The sequence below is a fragment of the Electrophorus electricus genome, chromosome 13 (genome assembly GCF_041902795.1).
Source record: "Electrophorus electricus isolate QZ-2024a chromosome 13, ASM4190279v1, whole genome shotgun sequence".
NCBI classification, from domain to species: Eukaryota; Metazoa; Chordata; class Actinopteri; order Gymnotiformes; family Gymnotidae; genus Electrophorus; species Electrophorus electricus.
The window spans coordinates 15,450,414-15,472,330 of record NC_137509.1 but is presented as its reverse complement, the minus strand read 5'-3'; the positions used below and the strand labels follow the sequence as shown (position 1 = coordinate 15,472,330).

At 36.7% G+C, this 21,917-nt stretch overlaps 2 protein-coding genes across 2 annotated transcripts; both read right to left on the bottom strand.

The window, feature by feature from the left end:
* Positions 1-7,207: 7,207 nt before the first annotated feature.
* Positions 7,208-10,033, bottom strand: LOC145643566 (uncharacterized). Its single transcript, XM_081695248.1, has 6 exons — positions 9,425-10,033; positions 8,957-9,307; positions 8,514-8,858; positions 8,280-8,381; positions 8,131-8,165; positions 7,208-8,017 (listed from the first exon to the last, which is right to left on the bottom strand). The coding sequence occupies exons 1-6, from the start codon at positions 9,462-9,464 to the stop codon at positions 7,898-7,900; spliced, it is 993 nt and encodes a 330-aa protein (XP_081551374.1). The 5' UTR covers positions 9,465-10,033; the 3' UTR covers positions 7,208-7,897.
* Positions 8,514-21,016, bottom strand: LOC145643567 (uncharacterized). Its single transcript, XM_081695249.1, has 8 exons — positions 20,853-21,016; positions 20,377-20,733; positions 19,910-20,254; positions 19,682-19,780; positions 19,525-19,559; positions 19,218-19,362; positions 15,964-16,517; positions 8,514-8,611 (listed from the first exon to the last, which is right to left on the bottom strand). The coding sequence occupies exons 1-6, from the start codon at positions 20,890-20,892 to the stop codon at positions 19,255-19,257; spliced, it is 984 nt and encodes a 327-aa protein (XP_081551375.1). The 5' UTR covers positions 20,893-21,016; the 3' UTR covers positions 8,514-8,611; positions 15,964-16,517; positions 19,218-19,254.
* Between the last annotated feature and the right edge of the window lie 901 nt (positions 21,017-21,917).

Sequence of the window (21,917 nt, the reverse complement as noted above, 5' to 3'; positions counted from 1 at the left end):
TCGTCCCCACATCCTCCTTAAATGTTACAGAAACACCAATCGACCAAGGATGCCTGGGAAACGCAAGAAGAAGACGGGGAGGAAAGTCAACGCCCTCCCACAGCACATCCAGCGAAGTCTCCTGTGTTCTTGGGCACCCAGGTGTGGAAGCAGGGGAGTCATATGGAACCCCGGTGGATAACTGGGACTGGTATAATGATTTCCAGTCCTCAGAGTCAGACTCTGTGGACCCCTACATTCCAGCAGTAAGACCTTCCCTCATCCTGGCCTCGCTTCATGGAGCTACCGGGAGGGAGGAACCCGCTGATCGATTTTGGGGTGGCCCTGTGTATGGGCTGGGATTGGACGGTGCGGAGTCCTACAGAGAACAGTCGGACCAAGAGGAGTGGTACTCAGATATGGACTCTGCTGGGTCCTATGACCCCTACCTGGATGATCATAGAGGAGACACAGATTACGGAGAGACAGAGGAGTGCAGTGATGTCTGTCTGCAGTCGAATAGGGGTTCCGATTGTGAGGATGAAGCTCCAATGGAGGTAGAAGAGTACCCTCATAGGGATCTTCCCTCCCAGGGTGACGCCAAAAGCTCAGAGAGCAAGGAGCCTCCAGCACCCAAGGCACCGCCCAGGTCACGCCACCCAGGTGCGAGCAGGCTCACCCGGGTGGGTAGCAGGGAAGCACCATTGTCAGATAAGGACACTCCCTCACCTGAGGCGAAGAGCTCCAGAGTGCATGCACCTACACCGAAGCATCATGCAGGCAAAAAGGCAGCGGCACCAGTACCAGAACCAGGACAGTTGCCGCTACCTAGGCTGGCAAGGGACACTTCCTGCCAGGCTAGTCAGTCTTCGATCCAGCTGATGACTGGGGGACAGTTTGGGGTTCCTTCCCCCTTCCCTGGACTATTGAATGTGTGTGGTGTTGTTCATGTGCCTGTCCCTGTCACCGTGTCTGTCCCTATTATGTTAATGTACCGGTCACCTTGTTCCCCTTTGTATCTGTGCCCGTGCCCGTTAGTGTGCATGTCCCTGTATCTGTCATCGTCTTAGTCCCTGTCCTTCCCCCCGCTGCCCTGCTTGCGCTGGCCCATGGCGGGCTGTCTGGTCCTCCGACGTCACCTTTTGGTGTTGGTCTCAGGGCCGCAGCCCGGTAGGCTGGCGCACCAGGAGTTGCACCCTGAGGGGGTGCTCTGTCACGGTACGGCCCCTACCCCCTCATGTGTGTGTGTGTCTGTGTGTGCTTCCGTATTGCCACGCCCTCTTGTGTTGTGCACCTGATCCTTGTTGTGTGTAATTGTCATGAGTGCATATAAGTCTTGTCATATCGTCCAAATTGTCAGTGTTTGACCCACGTAATGTGTTTGTGTGTGTGTTGAGTAGTGCTTTTTATTAAAACATATGTTCTGTTCAATATGCCTCGTCCCTGCATTCTCCTTAACCCGTTAAACATCACAGTTAATGCCATAGCAGTAGAGTGCTTTAAAAGCAAATGTAATTTTATTGTTTATAGAGTAACACACTGTAAAATGTGTTTAAGTTCTGTAAATTAACAGTGTCTTTGCTGGCAGTAATTTATTGTAAAATTCACAGTAGGCAAGAAAATACTGTAATAACATAATACAGTAACAAACTGAAAATTAGCTACTGTAAACTTACAGCATTTAGCTGACACTTTTATCCAAAGGGACTCACAATTATATCTGAGTACAACTTGAACAATTGAGGGTTAAGGGCCTTACTCAGGAGTCCAACAGTGGCGGGGCTTGAACCAGCAACCTTCCAATTACAAATTAAGTACTTTAACCACTGCTACCATTTTACAGTACTGTACTGGTATCTATGCTGCCAGTAACGTATTGTAAAATGTACAGAATTCTTTTTTACATGTATGCATTTTTGCATTAGTAACATGGGTCTAACCCCCAATTAAGGTTAAGTAAACCTGTCAGAAACAGGTTAGCTTCAGTGCATAAGTTCTCATAGTAACTGACACTCTCTTTGATCTTGGTTTCTGGAATGTAAAATCCAAGATTTCCATGAACTCTGCCTTAACATATTTGGGTTAGTCGCTTAACCAACTTCCTGGAATATCATTTTGGTCAGAAGATGTGTCTCATAATAGCCATTGATTTCCATAATGTTATCTGGACAAAAACAAATTCACTTTAATTGATTTAAGCTTTTTAAATTGTTTTTACTATGCATGACTGAAGGAGGATTGAACATCATGGACATTGGGGCTGTTCACTTTGTCTGGCTCATCTGAGTATTTGAAACAAGGCTAGAATCACCAAAACAGGAGTTCAGTTTTGTTGCCAATTCATGGCCGTCATGCTGCATGTAAATAGAGAGATTAATATGTCATTAAACAGAAAATAAAAAATGTTCTCATTTCAATTTTCTACTGTATTTTAACCTGAGCATAAACATCTGAATTGTTCATAACTAGATATTCCAGAGGTGTAAGGTTTCTGAGCAAATCTAAAAGCTGCATAGTTCAAGCCATTTGTGTCTGTGACCTGACAGAAAACAAAATGTGTTATAAACCATGCAGAAAATAGGAGTATGTGTTATAAACCATGCAGAGAATAGGAGTATAGTAAAATTAGTTTTGGAGTTTTTTTTAAGCCTACTTATATGTGCAGGAAAATTATTATTATTATTATTTTTACCTTATTTGGGTGTCGAGTGACTTGACCTTGTCCTTGACCTTGTAATGATGTTCAAATATATTTTTGAAAATATTATGTTTAAATTTAAAATGACTCCAGTATTATAGATTAATCTTTAAATACAATGTAATTTAACTAACGTTTCTGTTGGTTTTTATATAGCAGTCCACCCAGAACTGTGATGATAACGGAGATCACGTTACATATTGTCAGAACAGTAACAATCCATCTGGTATTTTCTGAAATTATCAAAAGCAATAGGTTAAAAGCAAATTCATTCATAGACAATGGTCTATTTTTCCCATTCATTAATTATATATATATATATATATATATATATATATATATATATATATATATATATATATATATATATATATATAATTAATGTATAATATACACAAATATATAGTTAAAATGTATTACAAAAAAAAAGAACTTATTAGTGGTTTTACACCTTCAACATCAACTTTAGCTCCATTTCCAAAGAGTATTTCCCCACATGCAACCACAGCACAGTAATAAGTTCCACCATCAGAATGTCTGGTGTAACTCCTGGGAAGATTGTAGACACAAGTCCGTGTAGGAGAGCCAGCATCAAAGTTTGTTTTACACTGATCACTCCTGTTGCCATGAGTATAAATGATTCCTCAGTGAGATTTGTTTGAGCCATGTCTGAACCAGTAGACATTGTTTTCTTCTGTGCAACTCTCAGTAACAGCTTGTAGTGAACACTGGACTGTAGAATATTGTCTGTTCTTAAAAAACATTTCAGTTTGAAGCTGCCACTTGATCTTTTCAGCTTGAAAAATTAATAAAAACAAAGTAACAATAGAGAACCATTAATCAGGCCAAAGTAGAAAGAAGCAGAACAGTAAATCTGTGCTCACAATTACCTTGAAATAGCAGAAAGGTTCCAGATCCAAACTCTACAACATTTGCCTTCACTGTTCCACAGAAATATGTTCCTATGTCATCTTCTGAGATTTCATTAATGTTGAGGTCTAACGTTTCATCACCCAGAGCAACACTGAAGTGGCCAATGTCAAATGCTCGAGTAAATTTGTGTTTTGTACCATCTTCAGTTGTTCTTACAACCTGCTGAGGCAACTTTCCTAAACTCATCTTAGACCAAATGAAAATACCTTTGCTATCTTTGATCTTCTTTTGGCCACGTTTAATTGCCACGCTATGTCCCTGTCTAAATGTTTGTACGTGAAGCTACCTGATTGTAGATCTTTTAACTGGAGAGTAAAAAGAAAGTGTTTATTGCCTAGAATGCAAGTTACTTATATGCAGGCAATATTGTAGCATAAACATACTGGTTATTAAAAATATAACTTACCAGTTATCAAGAGGCAAAGAATGAAAAAAAAATACTAAGCATTTCTACTGTTTAGTAGAATCTAGTGAATCAGCAAAAGAGGCTTTGTGTTATTTGAATGGATATTTTAAGATTATAGAAGTTGTTTCTATAATTATAATTCTTTTTTTTAAAAGCTCATTTGATTGGTCCAATAGTTTTGAGGAAATGCTATGTTGTGGTTTCATATTACAGATGATGTATTGCAGTGTTGCTATTTAAAGTAGTAAAGAGGTTTGTCAAAATGAGGCACAGAAAATATTTTTTATAGTTGTCCTATAATGCTGTTACATGAAACCTTCAGGTCAGTTTATTTGGTTCAGTTTAACACAGGGTATTAAGGTATTAACATGTTTAACATGCAAATCAATAGTCTTTTGTTTTACACTGATTTTGACTAACAAACTCTAGTACAAATTCTAGTTCATTGGTATAATGGACTCTAACCTACAATACTGTATAGGATATATTCTTTGAGTAAATGTTTTCTAAAATCTGAGTGTGATATACAGGCTGAACTTATTCCTGTAGGTCAGCATTACCCATTAGCTACTGAAACATGATTCAAACACTGATGAATAAATAAACAATAGCATAGCTCAAACAGAAAACATATCTCAAACAACATATCTTATGGCTAAATCAAAGCCCTGACCATTATTCCATTTTATTGCTTTCATCTGAACCACTTAAATCCTAGGCAACTATCCCAAAATTAAACTATACATTACTATACATTACTATGCAAAACTATACATTGCTGAAAGAAGTTTGTATAGAGAAATACAGGTTACAGTAACTCCTTACACACGAACAGAACTGATCAGCAGATGGAAAACTTGTTTGGTGGAGATTACGTATAGTAACTCATAACTCTTTTAAATTCTGGATTCAACATGCCTTTTCAATTATTGTTTAACATTACATTGACTAAGATGATCATTTTGAAATTGCAATTTGAAATTGAAATTGCATATAATAGCCTTAACAAAAAACAAAACAAAACAAAACAAAACAAAAAAACACCATGTCTTCCAATAGGTTACCTATATTGGTGTATATTTTGGTTTATTAGTATTTTGGAGTACAAATATATTATGAGCAGTTCTACTTTGAAAGGCCATAGCATTTACATTTACATTTACGGCATTTAGCAGACGCTCTTATCCAGAGCAACTTACAAAAGTGCTTTGTCATTTACTCATAGAATATCCTAGTACAGTACAGTAGGTTAGAGTCCAACATTCCAATGAACTAGAATACTGTAGAATACAGGGATCAGTGCTGATGACTAGATGTACAAAATACATAAGGTCCATCTTAAACAATGATAAGTGTAATAAACAATAAGTGCTAGGGTACATAAACAATAACCTACAATAATTACTAAATTAGTCAGTCAATATGAGAACAGTGTCAGTTGGCCTTTAAATATTCTGCAAATAGATGGGTTTTCAGACACTTTGACTGTATACAATATTAGATTTTGTCTTGTTTCTTATAATTTTCTGCTATTCCGGAGCTTTGGATGCATTTATATAATAATTGTCATGCTCCCTAGCCTGAACTCCATCTCCCAGAATTTACCTGTTGCCAGTCCCCTTGACACCCAATACAGCTCCTCAAATCACTTACTGTTTTCAAATGTGTTCATCATCATGTACCTGTCTATTTAAACCTGCCCATTTCTCCATGTCTCTTACAAAGTATTGCCATGAGTATCACATGTGTATTGAGTGTTCTCCTTGTCTGACTCTCTGGTTTTCAACTGCTTTGTTGCTTGATTATCAACTCTTCCTTGCTCCTGCCTTAGTTTGACCATTTACCCTGCTCTCTGATTTTGTACCCTCTGCACTGTTTTCTGGTTTATTATGTTTCACTGTGCTATGTGTACAATTTCAGATATCTAGTGTTAAAGTGAACAAGTACAAATCACCTGATATGGTGTGGACTTGAGTAGGTAAATTAATATGTGTTTTACATATATATAGAAATATATAGCCGCACGTATCAGATTTAAAACCTTGATGCTTGCCTACAAACTTAAAAACAGACCAGCCCCTTCATACATGAGGTCAATGGTCAAAGCCCAATCTGTACCTCGAGTACTTCGAACCTCAAGTACGGCTTAGCTTGAAACACCGTGCTTCAGGTCTCATGGACGACAAGCGTTGAGACTATTTTCTGTCCTGGCTCCAAGATGGTGGAATGAACTCTCACTTGCTGTCAGGACAGCATAGTCCCTTGCAGTCTTCAAACGTGGACTGAAGACCCATTTATTTGCAGAATATTTAAAGGACAACTGACCCTGCTCCCATATTGACTGACTAAATTAATACTTATTGTAGGGTATTGTTTATTATGTTATTTAACAAACTCTATCACTTATTGTTTACTGCACTTATCATTGTTTAAAAGAGACCTTATGTATTTTGTACTTCTAGGTATCAGCATTGATCCCTGTATTCTACAGTATTCTAGTTCACTGGAATGTTGGACTCTAACCTACTGTACTGTACTAGGATATATTCTAGGATATATTCTAATATATGTTCTATATATTCTAAAGCACTTTTGTAAGTCCCTCTGGATAAGAGGGCCTGCTAAATGCTGTAAATGTAAATGTAAATGTTAACTTGCCAGTGCTCTATTTTTATTCATGATAGTGTACGTTTCATTCTTTTTTCCCCCCCATACATTTCTTTAGGATCAACCCAAAGAGGGGATCAAAGGCAAGCAGAGGCAAAGTAATGAGCAAGAGGACCAGACAGCCTGTCCATAAAAAATATTTAGTAGTATAAAATGTTTCATACATTCCTAGAGACCTTATTTTTTGGTTATTTGTAAAGCAGCAGTTTGGCCAGTAATCCAATTTGCGCAATTTACCTAAATTTATTTGATCAGCCAAGATATGTTTGGAGTCCAGAGTTTGCTTCTTTAGTTTAAAAGTGAAGCTGCAAAGATAGTGTTGCTATCAAACACTGGAACAAATAGTTCACCCAAATAGTCACCCAAATAGCTCAAATTTCACTACATCTAATGTGAGTGGAAAATTTGATTCATTAAACTGTTTCTTTAAAAATTATGTAGTGTTAAAAACCCATGCGTTGAGTTTGGAAAGATATTGTATGTGAATATGAAATAAGACAAAAGTCTTGATATTCAAGAAAAGGTTTTTTTTTACTATATGCTTGATTGTGGAGAGGACAGATCTGCATGAAAATCTAAATTAGTTATAAGTGAAGTTTAAAAAAATATTTAGTAATCTTAATTGTTTTTATGCTTGTTGCCTCAAAATACTTATCACAGCAGTTACATAATTAATTTAGTCATCAGAGCTGTGAAGATGGAGTTTCTGAATAATGTAATGTCAGTTGTGATAGTAATTTGCCTGTAAGTATGCAGCAACAGTCTCTTAAAAATAACCACAGATTTTGTAAAATTACATTAATCTCATAGCAGTAAAGTGCAATATAATGCAATGTAGTAATTTTACTGTTTATACAGTAACAGAATGTAAAATTTATTTAGCTTCTGTAAATGTACAGAGCTATACTGAAGTCTTTGCTGCCAGTTAAAAGTAGGCAAGAAAATACTGTAATAACATAATACAGTAACAAGCTGTAAATTATATGTACAGTTCAGATACTGTAAATTTAATATACTGCCGGTAATTGTGCTGTAGAATGTACATGTTGTTTTGCATTTTATGCATTTCTGCATGTGGCTGTAACCCGCGGTTAGGATTAAATATGCGTCTCAGAAAGCGGGTTAGATTCAGAGCCACAGTATGAAAAGGAAGCTCAGTTTTATTAACAGTTCAAGTCTGTCCTACAGAATGTAAATTTAAACATATCAATAGCCTATTGTATTCTGACCCGGGCATAAACATCTGAATTGTCCTTAACTCTGGAAATTCCAGAGGAGGAAGGTTTCTGAGCAAATCTCAAAGCAGCATAGTTCAAGCCATCTGTGTCTTCAACCTGACAGAGAAGGAGAGGTGTTATAAACCAAGCAGAAAATACAAGTATAGTAAAAGTAATTTTGTAGATTTTAAGTATATTTTTATTTGAAGGCCAATTAATTCACAATTTACCTTATTTGAGGGACTTGATTGACCATTAACTGAGCCTTTCAAAAAAATGTAATAATGTTCAAATATTTGTGACAATATCAAAAATGTTTAAATCAAAAATAATTCCAACATTAAAGACAAATCTTTAATTACATTGTAGTTTATCTAACCTTTTTGATGATTCTTATATAGAAGTCCACACAGAGCCATGATGATGATAACAGAGCTCACATTACATATTATCAAAGCAGTAACAATCCATCTGTTATTTTCTGAAATTATCAAAAGCGATAGGTCAAAAGCAGATTCATTCATAGACAGTGGTATATTTTTCCCATTCATTATAGTTAGGTATACAGTTAAAACCCATTACAAAAAGTATCATAATTTATTATAGATTTTACCTTTAACATCAACTTTAGTTCCATTTCCAAAGAGTATTTCCCCACATGCAGCCACAGCACAGTAATAAGTTCCACCATCAGAATGTCTGGTGTAACTCCTAGGAAAGTTGTAGACACAAGTCCGTGTAAGAGATCCAGCATCAGAGTCTGTCTTACAGTGATCACTCCTGTTTCCATGAGTGTAAATGATTCCTGGATGAGATTTGTTTGAGCCGTGTCTGAACCAGTAGACACTGTGTTCTCCTGTGCAACTCTCATTAACAGCTTGTAGTGAACACTGGATTGTAGAATATTCTCTGTTCTTGAAAACCATTTCAGTCTGAAGCTGCCACTTGATCTTTTCAGCTTGAAAAATTTGTAAAAACAGCAAGTAATGAAAGAGAAACATGAATCAGACCAAAGGAAAAAAAGAAGCAGAAGAGAAAACCTGTGCACACAGTTACCTTGAAATAGCAGAAGGGTCCCAGATCCAAACTCTACAACATTTGCCTTCACTATTCCACAGAAGTATGTTCCAATGTCATCTTCTGAGACATCATTAATATTGAGGTCAAACATTTCTTCACTTAGAGAAACAGTGAAGTGGCCATTGGCAAATGCTCGAGCAAATCTGTACTTTGTACCATCCTCAACTGTTCTCAAAATGTACTGAGGCACCTTTCCTAAACTCACCTTATACCAAACTAAAAAATGATTTTTTCCATATTGAACTATGTTTTGGCCACATTTAATTGCCACACCAAATCCCTGCCTAGCTGTTTGTACTTGAACTTCATTGACTGTAGAGGTTTTAACTGGAGAGAAAAAAAGGAAATGTTTAATGGCTAGAATCCACCAGTTATTTATATGTACCATGTACTTAACAGGTAGATTGTTGCAAAAACATACTGTTTATTTCAAATATGACTTACCAGTTATGAAGAGGCAAAGAGTGAAAAAATGACTAAACATTTTTACTGTTTAGACAGTGAGATAGTAAAATCTAATGAATCAGTACCTTGTTCAACTGTTCAACAGCAAAAGAGGCTTTGTGTTTTCTGAATGGATGTTTTAAAGTTATAAACAAATTTGATTGGTCCAGTAGCTTTGAGGAAATGCTATGTTGTAGTTTCAGATTACAGAAAGAGTACTGCTGTGGTGCTATTTAAAGCAGTAAAGAGGCGAGCCAAAATGAGGCACAAAAAAAAATTTAGAAGAGTTATGTTGTCCTGTAGTGCTGTCAAACGAAACGTTCAGCTTAGTTTATTTGGTTTATTTATGTCAGCTTAGTTTATTTAACAAGATTTAAACCACTAGACTTTTGTTTTACGCACGGTGAGCCTTGAAAACAATCATGTCAGGTAATCCATAACAAAGTGCTCTAATTACAAAGCATTTTAAATGTTGAACTAAGATCTGCATGTGATGTGGTGGTTGACCTCATTCCTGCTCAAAGTCCTGACATTAATCCCATTTTGTTGATGTGGTCTCTTCTGAAGCACTGAAATCCTAGGCAATTATCCCCAAACTATACATTTCTGAAATAATTTTGCATATTTGAATGCAGCTTACAGTACCTCCTAACTGGGAACAGAACTGATCAGCAGATGCAGGACATGTTTGGTAGAGGTTACTTATAGTAACTGATAAATTCTGGATTAAACATACTTTTCAAATTAATGGCCTTGCATGTTTAACAGTAGAATGACCAAGATGATCATTTTGACCAGTTTGAAATCGATATAATTGAAATTGAAATTATATCAGTAACTGATTTTTATATAACAAAATAACCCCAACCATGTCTACTAATTATTGATTTATATTAGCGTATATTGGTCTATCAGTATTTCAGATTTAAGAGTATTTAAAAAAAAGAGTAGTTCTACCATGAAGACCATAGCAGACACCTTGACTGTATACAATATTAGATTATGTGATTAAGAATGGACACATTTTATGAAACATTCTCATGTATGTCCAGATGGATGTAAAGGGTTCTCAAAGCTGTTGCTGTGATATGCTGTGGTCATGAGTAGGTCAGTAAAATGTATTTATAAAAGTTATTTATGAATATGGAATGGCAAGATTTGGTAAATTGCAGTAAAAGGAAAAGGGACAATGTGTAGTGAAGTCAAGATGGTATGTAGAAACAGTCTGATTCAGGAATTAAGGTATCTTAGAAAGCAATGAAGGCTTGCATTGGAGGAGGAAATAGAATATTAATACACTACAGAAAGAGTTGAGTGTGCTAGTGCAGCCTTCTTTAGGAATTCTTTAAATTATGTGACCTTATTTAGTAAGGAGAAATAAGGAGTTGAAAAGTATGAAAAAGTTAATTAGCGGGGTATTTTGAGGGTGTTTATAAAGATAACAATAAGTCAAAGGAGATGGAGTTGCCACTAAATATTCCAACTGGGGGTTAAACAGAATAGCAAATGGATGTTAGCCCACCAAAATGGAGTGAGGTTCAAGACAAGGTGTGTCATGCAAAGGCAGTTTCTGCACAAGGACCTAAAGGAGTGCCGTATCAGGTGTATAAAATGGCATCTGAGGTCTTGATATTTTTGTGGAAGATGATGTTCATAAACTGGTAGAAAGGGATTATTAGAGTGGAGAAGTGTAGGAGGTATCCTTATTCCTAAAGAAAAGGATTCCATGGGTATAAAATATTTTCAGCCTATATGTCTTCTTAATGTGGATGATAAGATTTCTTTTAGTGTGAGAGTGTGGAGACTGGCAAAATACTTGAAGAGTTGGTTACATCCAGCAGAGTTGGTTACATCCTGGCTGAGATTGGTAATGGGCATGATGACTGGTTGTTCCAGTTCACCGTTAGCATTTAGAGTGGAGACGGAGGTAATAATTGTAGCCTCGAAGTGGGTTGTAGGTGTGGAGTGGCTACACAACGGCTTCCGGTTACCTTAGGTTAGGGCATACATGGAAGACATGACATGACATGACATGACAACACTGACAACTACTGTGCTGTGTACCTGGTGGTTGCTAGGGAAGATAAATGATCATTTTAGGTGGGCAAGGATGAAGCCTAATAGCTGTTCACCTTCACACTTCAACTGCTTTTTTGATCCAATAGTTAATCGAGGAAATTCTATGTTGTAGTTTCATATTAGAGGAAAAAGTACTGCAGTGTTGCCCTTTAAAGCAATAAAGAGACATTCTGGTTCCTGAGAATAATGACATAGCATATAGTGCTATGTTAAACAAGACTTAATTTCACAAACACAAAATTACACATTATTATCCTCTCATGAAAGCAAATTTATACAAGTAGGTTTTAAGACTTGCCTTATAAGCAGAAATAGAAGAGTCTTGGTGAACAGTAAATGGTAAGGTCTTCTTGGGCATAGACAACAAATACATAGTCACATCTAAGCTTAGAGCATGCCTTTGGAACAGCCAACAAAATCTGTGAAGAAGGCCTCGGGGTTTGCTGCATGGTTGAATAGAATAAATTAGTGATATAAGAGGGAGCTGGTTTGGTAAGTGCTTTAAAAAGAAACAAAAGCATTTAAACTGAATGCTAAACTGAACTGTAGCTAGAAGGTGGAAAATAGGACAGGTGTAATATGATCTCTTTACTTAGTGCTAGTAAGTAACCTAGATACAGTGTTCTTTACTATCTATAAGCTATGCTATAGGGAATGGTTGATCCCAATATATGTTACAGTATCCAATTCATGAAGAAACGATTGCATGAATGACCTCCCGATGGTTGCAGAACACTTAAACTTCACAAAAGGTCTAAATTGGAAAATATTGCTTTTCACCACATAATTGATTTGTTTATTAAATCTGAGATCAATCAAAGAACACACACAATTTTTTCAGTATCATCTTTGCATGGGAAGACAAGATTCATGACTTATGGGGCTGCTATTGTCAGAAACGACCAGAGAGTCAGGATGGAAATATATATATATATTATTGGGCAATATTCCAAATGCATAGACAAACTCTAATCAAAAGGTAGGTTTGTTATGAGCAAACAAGAGTCCTGACAGGCATCCAAAGAGGGTAGTAGCAATATGGTGGGTCATTGCACAGAAAGAGAGAATGGCAGAAAACATGGCTCAGGAGAGGCTCAGGAGACTTCAAAACTGAAGATCTTGACTTAATTAGGGCAGGTAATTTAAAAACAGATGCAGAGGAGGGAATCGCAATCACAACAATGGGGATATAGAATGAGGGAGTTGAGAGGGTTGAAGTAAAGATTGTGACCCTGGCTTCAATTAAGAAAAATGCTGTGATTACATTCTGTGGGAGTTTTGTGACTTTTACGACCACAGCCTCATTTCGGAGTCAGAATCCTTCAGGAACTTCAACCAACAAAGTGGAAGGTTGGAGGAATTTGACGATACACATTTATCCAACAAACAGTTTTGCCATCTGTTGGACATGATAAAACTCCTGGTCCTCTCAAATGGTCCATTCGCTGTTGACAGAGGTTTTTCAGGTAAGAAGATGGTAATCGTGGAGAACCTTAAAAGAGCATTCACTGATTTCTCAGTGGATCATTCATGACCATGTGAATAATGTTGGAGGGCTACTCAACATAGTCAGCATGAAGAATCTACTCCTCTCTGCAGTTGCTGCCAGCCAGAAATATCACATGTATCTTGATAACCAAATACATCTAAAGCAAGATGAGCAGAAAACACAGAAGAGGAAAGGACTAATGGAGGAGATAATTGAGATAAAAGCAAAAAAGAAGAGAATAGAGGAGGATATAAATGTGCTGCTTAAGACTGCTGATGACAATGCTGAGCTGAGTCAGAAGGAAAAGTGTGCTTCGTCTCAAAGTCCAAGGGACATCAAAGAGGTGCAAAAGAAAAAGAAAAACAATCTGGAGGCTTTGGAAAAACAGCTGTCAAATCAAGGAACCGGAACACGCTCCTTAATAGGCTCTGCCCTAGTTGACGTTACCTTGCAGAATTTTGTGGTGTGTTGTGCAGTTTTTGTTTGTTTTTTCAACTGAATGGGATAAAAGCTAATAACATCAACTTAAGTTGATTTGTTTACATTTACGCATCATCTTTCTGAGTTAATGTGAGGTGAAATAAATATTTTGAGTTTATACACTGTATACTTAGAACACAATGTTTTGCCTAACATGGGTTTCACCAACAATGTTGAAATTGTTAACAAGTCAGGCACTACTATTCAAATTGTGTCTATTGATGTGATTTTTATTTTATTTTTTGCATTGTGCTATGTTCATCCTGCTGCCAGTTACCATGTGCCTGTACTTTGACAGCTGACTTGGCTGAAGGTAAGATTTAGCACTCAACAATATACCAATTGAATAGTGGAAAACAAATATTATGGTTATAACAAAGCTATTCTCAGCTTATTGCTTCTTCAACCCAAAACCCTCCACCCAATGAAATGCTACATAATCATATGAATTAAACCAGAACCAGTCTGATTCAGGAATTATGGTCTCTTAGAAAGCAATGAAGACATGTATTGGATGAGGAAAAAGGGTATTAATACACTACAGAAAGAGTGGTGTGTGCTAGTGCAGCCTTCTTTAGGAATTCTTTCAATTATGTTAAAATCTTATTTAGTAATCTTCTTAATGTGGAAGGTAAGATTCTTTCCTACATTGTGGAGACTGGAAGCATACTTGAAGACAAATAAACTAATTGGTATATCAATACAACTGGCAGGCATTTCTGGATTTGCAGGTTGTTTGGAGAATAGTAGTATGATTTGGCATCTGATTCAGGCAGGATAGAAATAGAATAGGGACCTACATGTGGTTTTCTTATATTTAGCTAAAACATTTGGTCCAGTGCTGTATAACTTCTTATGTAAAGCATGTGAATTCTTACAGGTTGCACATAAAATTACTAATGGTTAAGCAAATCCTGGCTGAGATTGGAAATGGGCATGATGGCTGGTTGTTCCATTTTACGTTATTGTTTACAGTGGAGATGGAGCTCTGAAGTGGGTTGTAGGTGTGGAGTGGCTACACAATGGCTTCTGGTTACCTCAGGTTAGGGCATACATGGAAGACATGACAACGCTGACAACTACTGTGCTGTGTACCTGGTGGTTTCTAGAGAAGATAAATGATAATCTTAGATAGGCAAGGATGAAGGTTAAATCTAACAAATATAGAAGTCTAATAATTGTTAATGGAAAACTTGTGCAGGAAATTTCATAATGGAAGGAGAAGTGATGAGTTTAGGTAGATGGTACCGTGCAGCACTAAATGCTAAAGAACAGGTTTGTCAGGCTAAAGGAAGAATTGTTGAAGGCTATTAATAGTACTGAGTAATTACATTTACATTTATGGCATTTAGCAGACGCTCTTATCCAGAGCGACTTACAAAACTGCTTTGTTATTTACTCATAGAATATATTCAAGTACAGTGTAGTAGGTTAGAATTAAACATACCAATGAACTAGAATACTGTAGAATACAGGGATAAATGCTGATACCTAGAAGTGCAAAATACATAAGCTCTATCTTAAGCAATGATAAGTGCTATAAACAATAAGTGCTAGCGTTTGTTAAAAAGCATAAATAATTATATCTTACAAGCAAATTGAAATTGTGGTAGTGGTGTTTCCAGTTTGGCATACTGTCACATATTAGATGGCCACTAACTAATGTGTGTATGAGGTCCCAATTACAGTAGTAGAGAAGCTGTAGAGGATTCTGAATAAATTAGAAATAGGCTGCATTGTTTATGTAGTATAGCATGGTATTGGATGGGAGTGCTGGAGATACCACTGACAATCTTAACTGAGGAACTTAAATGTGCTAAGGTGGCTCTTGAGTTAATTTTTTTTATGGATTGAATGATGTAGTGATAAAAACAGTTGCACTAGTAATGAAATCAGGGAGGAAGTGGAATTCACAACTGGTGGAGCAGTTAGCTAAGAGTTCCTTAGAGTAAAAGGATGCCATTGGATGAGTGCAATGGAAAAATAGGCCTTGGGTCAAGTGATTCCTGAAAAGCATTTAATAAGGCCACATTGCCTGAAAGAAGGTGTATGAAGGATCATTTTAGCAAGAAGAAGATGCATGGTGCACAGCAGAGTATTGCATGGAAAACAAGGCCAATGGATTTACTGGGAAAGTGTGGAGAAATAAATAAAGTGTTTAAAGTATTAGAGTGTTTATTTGATAATAAGCATCTATAAGTTAACACATCACAGAGTGGTAGTAGTAATAAAGCAATTAAGTTTGTGCGAGAGGGGCAACATGTTGGAGAGTGAACGCAAGCTATAAATATGAGTAGATAGGGTGACGTGTAAGACTGGAAATTGGTGGTGGACAGAGGTCAAAACTACAGGTCCCACAGTATTATTGCATTAACTGTGCTGAGGCCAAACATGGTGTTGTACTCTGAAAGTAAATGGATAGTTGATATTCTTGAGTTGATATTATCAATTCCATTTGAGGATTCTGTAGATGAAGCTGGAGATCACTTACCTCAGCTTGTTTTTGGGACAACACACAGTGATGTCCACCTTCACCATAAATGGTCTAGAGGGATCCAGGTCCTTGAGAAGAGGGGCCATTCTGAACCTCTTTGTTAACATAGAGAATGCTTTCTCTGACTCGGGGGTCCAGTCCAACTTCTTTCCCTGCAACATGGAAGTGATTGGAACAGCAATCTAAATTTAACTTTGGATGGACCTGTGGTAAAAACTGATGGACTTTTGGTAAAAAAGGAAGTGTTACAGTGCTTTCACAGAGAGCTTTTTGGGTCATGAGTGCACTGCCTCTATCTTGTGCTCATCCATCTGTATTCCCTCAGATATAATCCAGGAAGGAGATGTAATCTTGTGGGAATTGGCCCTCTCCACTTTTCAGTGGAGATTCCATGCAGTATAGACAGGTACTCAAAGTGGCTTCAGATTGTACTGAACTCTTCCTTCCACTCTTTCCCTTATGAAGATGAAGTTATATATAATGTGCAGGTGAAGCTTCACAACAGTCTATGCATGGCCTTAGAGCAACATCCTTCTTTTTAACAAAAAACCCTGTGGACAAAGGGGAAGTGAATGGTCAAATGAAGCCTTGTTTATAGGCTTCGTCAATGTAGCCCTCCGTGGCCTGAGATTCTGGTAGAAAAAGAGAGGTTAGAACCTAGCCCTAATAGGAATTGTATTTGCACTGAGATCAACTGAAAATTCCAGGGTTGATGTGGGTGCTGAGGTGGCTTTGGTTCTGTAAAGCCATCCCTGAAATCCATGTAGGTTGAGGGAAAGATTGGTCAGTGATTTTTACCTTTTAGGTTATGCTTGCTCTAGCAGACCATGAGTCCACTGGATTTTGTGGTTGATGTTCAATGCAATGGGGTATATGTGATAAAAATGATCAGGTTTCAATTTTTGAATGGGGATTATGTTATGAGGAATATAGCTGTTACACTCCTGGAGTGCTGCAGTGTGCTCCTTATTCAGTTCGGGATTTGGGGCTGTCTGTGCACCTTGTCGCTAGCCCTGCCCCTCGTTGAGTGATTGCTGGTCTTGCTGTGACTTATATAGGGACCCTGCTGCAAGAAAACGGCGTTTGCCCAAGCTCCTTTTTGTGTTAGTGTTTTGCTGTGCTTACCTTGTCTTGATATGCCTAGTTAGCTTGTGTATGTGTAGATTTGTATGTTAGTATTCCCTGTGTTTATTTATGATTGTGATCCCTGTGATAGTTGTAAGGTTTTTCTGTATGTTTACATATAATTACTGATTGTAGGAAGTGGTGCCTGTTGGTTCGGGTTTGGGGTTATTGTCTGTTTATTGTCAGGGAGTTAGTGTAGGATTGTATTTTATTTTTGTCCTGTAAAGTGTAGTTAGTTGTGGTGTTTCTTTTGGTAGTGTGGGTTTTGTTTGCTATGTTGGCAAATAACCACTCCTGAAGCTATTCAGTGTTTGTATATAGATGTGTGTCTTTGTTCACCATTTAAATACACAAATTCACTCACCAGGACTAAAAATGGAAAAATGTAGCATACACTGCCCTGCCAAACCAAATTTCAAACTAACAAGCTCTACCTCCTTTTTTCTTTTTTGTCTTTGAATCTCAGACTTCTTGTGACTGATGCAATGATGACACACAAAACAATGACAAGGGTAATGTTAATGTTAACGTTTACATTGTAGACACTATTGTAGAACATTCATTTTTCTTACCATGAATAGAAGATACTTGCCCCTACACCATTGCCATTACATGTATAAAGTTAGTGTTACAGAGAACCTATTATTAATTCACTTTTCTGGTTAAGGTTATGATGTAGTGAGGTTAGAAGTGTTGCATTTATGATGATGTTCTTGAAAATAAATAGTAGAATCAATCTAGTGTAAAAATGAAGCTTTATTCTACATTATGCTAATAACTATTGGTTTTGGCTAACACTAGAGTCAGAGCCCTGACCTACCTAAACTGGAATAAAATTGAATTACCCATCTCTTCAAGCCTGCTTGATGGCATTACTTGATATAATAATTCATATTAAAATGGTGTGTGAAACTGTGGATGTAGGTTAGTAGTGAATAGAGAAAAGCAAGAAAAGAAAATTAAACCAAAACTAAACATAATGGTAGTTATTAAAACTAGCTTCACATAAATTTACTGGCAGAAAGGTACACAGGCCACATTTGTAGCTGATTCATATTATTCTCCATTTTTAAAAGATCCTATATGTTTTCTAGGTGGACATAAGACATTTTTTCAGTAAGCAGGATGGAGAACAGAGCAGTGTTGGTTTTTCTAAAGGTTTTTTCCTCATGTTCTAAGGAGTTTTTCCTTGCCACTGTCCCCCATGCTTGCTCATTGGGGCTTGAACTCAGACATTTATAAAGCTGCTTTGTGAAAAAAAACTGTTGTAAAAAGTACTCTAGAAATAAATTTGACTTGACGTGACTCATTGATTGTTTTGCCAGACTACCCTTTCTGTCACTCCAAAAAGTAAGGTAAGATCAGATGTGCGTAATGTGGGTGATAATGTTAATTTATCTTATGATAAGAAGTAATAGTGTCAGCCTCAGATGGCCTGCTCACACTCTATTGTTGGTCATCTTGCATGTTAGATAAAAGTACACTGAACAATATCAAATGCGTGACCCTAATGTGGGTATTTTATGCATCATATCGTGCCTCTATTGCTTTTTGTAAATTGTATCAGAAAACACATTACCTGTGAAAACAATAACAGGCAGAATAATTTGCTTAGTGTGTTTAGCAAAAAATTCACAGTACTGCACGTGTTTTCTGAATATTGCAAAATTTGTCAGATATGCTTGTATGTTTCAATTGACATCATGGATTTTTAGCTTGCTATTTAGGTGTACTGGTTAAGTACTCACACATTAAATTAATCTCATATTAAATTTCCTCGTGCAACATAGTAAAAATGTATAGATTCAATATAGTTGTTGCAATATATCAAAGCACCTAAAAGTAAGATCAGAGTTCATTGAGGGTGTGGTTTCATGAATATCTGGTAAAGATTTCACAGAGCAACATTTCTTATTTGGGTGAGCCTCAGGTCTCTGTGCAGTCTAGGCACACTTCTGCATACCACAGTTGAGACTCCTTAAAATGATAGTTATTCCCTGATAATGGTTTCTCACAATGGGCTATAAGTTTATTTACCTATCTTTGAAGCTGTTATATAGTTGTTTACATGAACCATTCAAAGAACTTGACTCATATCATTAAGCTTTCTTAAAATGTAGAGATACCTGTCCATGCTGGTGATGATTTTGATGGATAATCATTTCACTTTAATCTGTATTTCAACATCTTGACTGTCTTTGACTCTGGATATCGCAAAGGTTTCTGTGTAAATCTCACAGCCGTGTAGTTTGACATATCAAAGTCCTCAGCCTGAGGCAGAACAAGAGTCTTTACAAACTAATCACAGGACAAAATACACACAGAGCTAAAAATATAATTCTGTATTTTGTACAAATACATTATTGTGGACAGATCCATGTATATTATTAAGAAAATGAACGCATGAATTGGCATGACAGATTACTCAGTTACCTGATTTATGTGACTTTGATTGTAATTGGAAGCACCTTTATGAAAAAATAGGACTATTAGTAATATTCCTGGTAATGACCTACTAATACTTACCTTTAGTAAGTGTTTACATTTAGCAGATTGTTACAAAATAGCAGTAGTGAAAGAGAAAACTTACCTTTCTGTTGAATTTTAAATAGAATTCCAACCAAAACTAGCATAATAATGTTAAATATACTGGATGTTGCCAGTGCAATAACAATCCAGAGATTATATTCTGAAATCATGAAAAATATTGTGGATCAATATCAATATGTAGGGGCAAAGGTGCCCTCTAACTAAAACTATGCAATGTAGTCATTATTTCGTTATTCTGGGATATCTCCTGTTTTATCAAAATTCAAACCTTCATCATCAACTTTAGTTCCATTTCCAAAGAGTATTTCCCCACATGCAGCCACAGCACAGTAATAAGTTCCACCATCAGAATGTCTGGTGTAACTCCTGGGAAGGTCGTAGACACAAGTCCATGTAGGAGATCCACCATCAGAGTCTGTCTTACACTGATCGCTCCTGTTTCCATGAGTGTAAATTATTCCTGGACGAGATTTGTTTGAGCCATGTCTGAACCAGTAGACACTGTGTTCTCCTGAGCAACTCTCAGTAACAGCTTGTAGTGAACACTGGACTGTAGAATATTCTGTGTCCTTGAAAACCATTTCAGTCTGAAGCTGCCACTTGATCTTTTCAGCTTGAAAATGTGTAAAAACAGGAAATAATGAGAGAGAATCATGAATTCTGATTCATGGTTCTCTCTCATTACTTGCAATGAAAAAAAAAGTAGCCGAACAGTAAACCTGTGCAAGCAGTTACCTTGAAATAGCAGAAGGGTCCCAGATCCAAACTCTACAACATTTGCCTTCACTGTTCCACAGAAGTATGTTCCAATGTCATCTTCTGAGGCATCATTAATAATGAGGTCAAACATCACTTCACTCACAGAAACAGTGAAGTGGCCATTTTCAAATGCTCGAGCAAATCTGTACTTTGTACTATCCTCAGATGTTCTCATAATGTACTGAGGCACCTTTCCTAAACTCATTTTATACCAAACAAAAAAATGCTGGGGATTTTTTCTGTCTTGGACTATGTTTTGGCCACATTTAATTGCCACACTAAGTCCCTGCCTAACTGTTTGTACTTGAATTTCATTGACTGTAGAGGTTTTAACTGGAGAGAAAAAAAAAGAAAATTTTTAATGGCTAGAATCCACCAGTTATTTATATGTACCATGTACTTAACAGGTAGATTGTAGGATAAACATATTGTTTATTTAAAATATGACTTACCAGTTATGAAGAAGCAAAGAGAGAAAAAATGACTAAACATTTTTACTGTTTAGACAGTGAGATAGTAAAATCTAATGAATCAGTACCTTGTTCAACTGTTCAACAGCAAAAGAGGCTTTGTGTTTTCTGAATGGATGTTTTAAAGTTATAAACAGATTTGATTGGTCCAGTAGCTTTGAGGAAATGCTATGTTGTAGTTTCAGATTACAGAAAGAGTACTGCTGTGGTGCTATTTAAAGCAGTAAAGAGGCGAGCCTAAATGAGGCACAAAAAAAATTTTAGAAGAGTTATGTTGTCCTGTACTGCTGTCACACAAAATGTTCAGCTTAGTTTATTTGGTTTATTTATGTCAGCTTAGTTTATTTAACAAGTTTTAAACCACTAGACTTTTGTTTTAGGCACGGTGAGCCTTGAAAACAATCATGTCAGGTAATCCATAACAAAGTGCTCTAATTACAAAGCATTTTAAATGTTGAACTAAGGTCTGCATGTGATGTGGTGGTTGAACTCAATCCTGTAGGTCAACTTTACCTGTTGGCTCTTACAACATGATCCAAAACACATGAGTAAATCAACAATAGCATAGGTCAAACAGAATAACAGAAACATCTCTTATTTGGAGTGGCCAAGTCAAAGTCCTGACATTAATCCCATTTTGTTGATGTGGTCTCTTCTGAAGCATTGAAATCCTAGGCAATTATCCCCAAACTATACATTTCTGAAATAATTTTGCATATATGAATGCAGGTTACAGTACCTCCTAACTGGGAACAGAACTGATCAGCAGATGCAGGACATGTTTGTTGGAGGTTACTTACAGTAACTGATAACTGTTTTAAATTTTGGATTAAACATACTTTTCAAATTAATGGCCTTACATGTTTAACAGTAGAATGACCAAGATGATCATTTTGACCAGTTTGAAATCGATAGGTTGCAGAACGCTTAAAGTTCACAAAAGGTCTAAATAGGAAAATAATGCTTTTGACCACTAAATGTATTTGTTTATTAAATCTGACATCAATCAAAGAACACACACAATTTTTTCAGTATCATCTTTGCATG

What these genes read in the sequence shown, in the direction of transcription:
- LOC145643566 (XM_081695248.1), bottom strand. Translation starts at nt 9,464, where the DNA reads ATGTTTAGTCATTTTTTCACTCTTTGCCTCTTCATAACTG. An exon ending in GACCCTTCTGCTATTTCAAG is followed by an intron (nt 8,859 to 8,956) that starts GTAACTGTGTGC and finishes AAATTTTTCAAG; the next exon opens with CTGAAAAGATCAAGTGGCAG. An exon ending in AATCAAGTCCCTCAAATAAG is followed by an intron (nt 8,018 to 8,130) that starts GTAAATTGTGAA and finishes CTTCTCTGTCAG; the next exon opens with GTTGAAGACACAGATGGCTT.
- LOC145643567 (XM_081695249.1), bottom strand. Translation starts at nt 20,892, where the DNA reads ATGTTTAGTCATTTTTTCTCTCTTTGCTTCTTCATAACTG. An exon ending in TCTTTGCTTCTTCATAACTG is followed by an intron (nt 20,734 to 20,852) that starts GTAAGTCATATT and finishes TTTTCTCTCCAG; the next exon opens with TTAAAACCTCTACAGTCAAT. An exon ending in ATTTAAAATTCAACAGAAAG is followed by an intron (nt 19,560 to 19,681) that starts GTAAGTTTTCTC and finishes TTTTTCATAAAG; the next exon opens with GTGCTTCCAATTACAATCAA.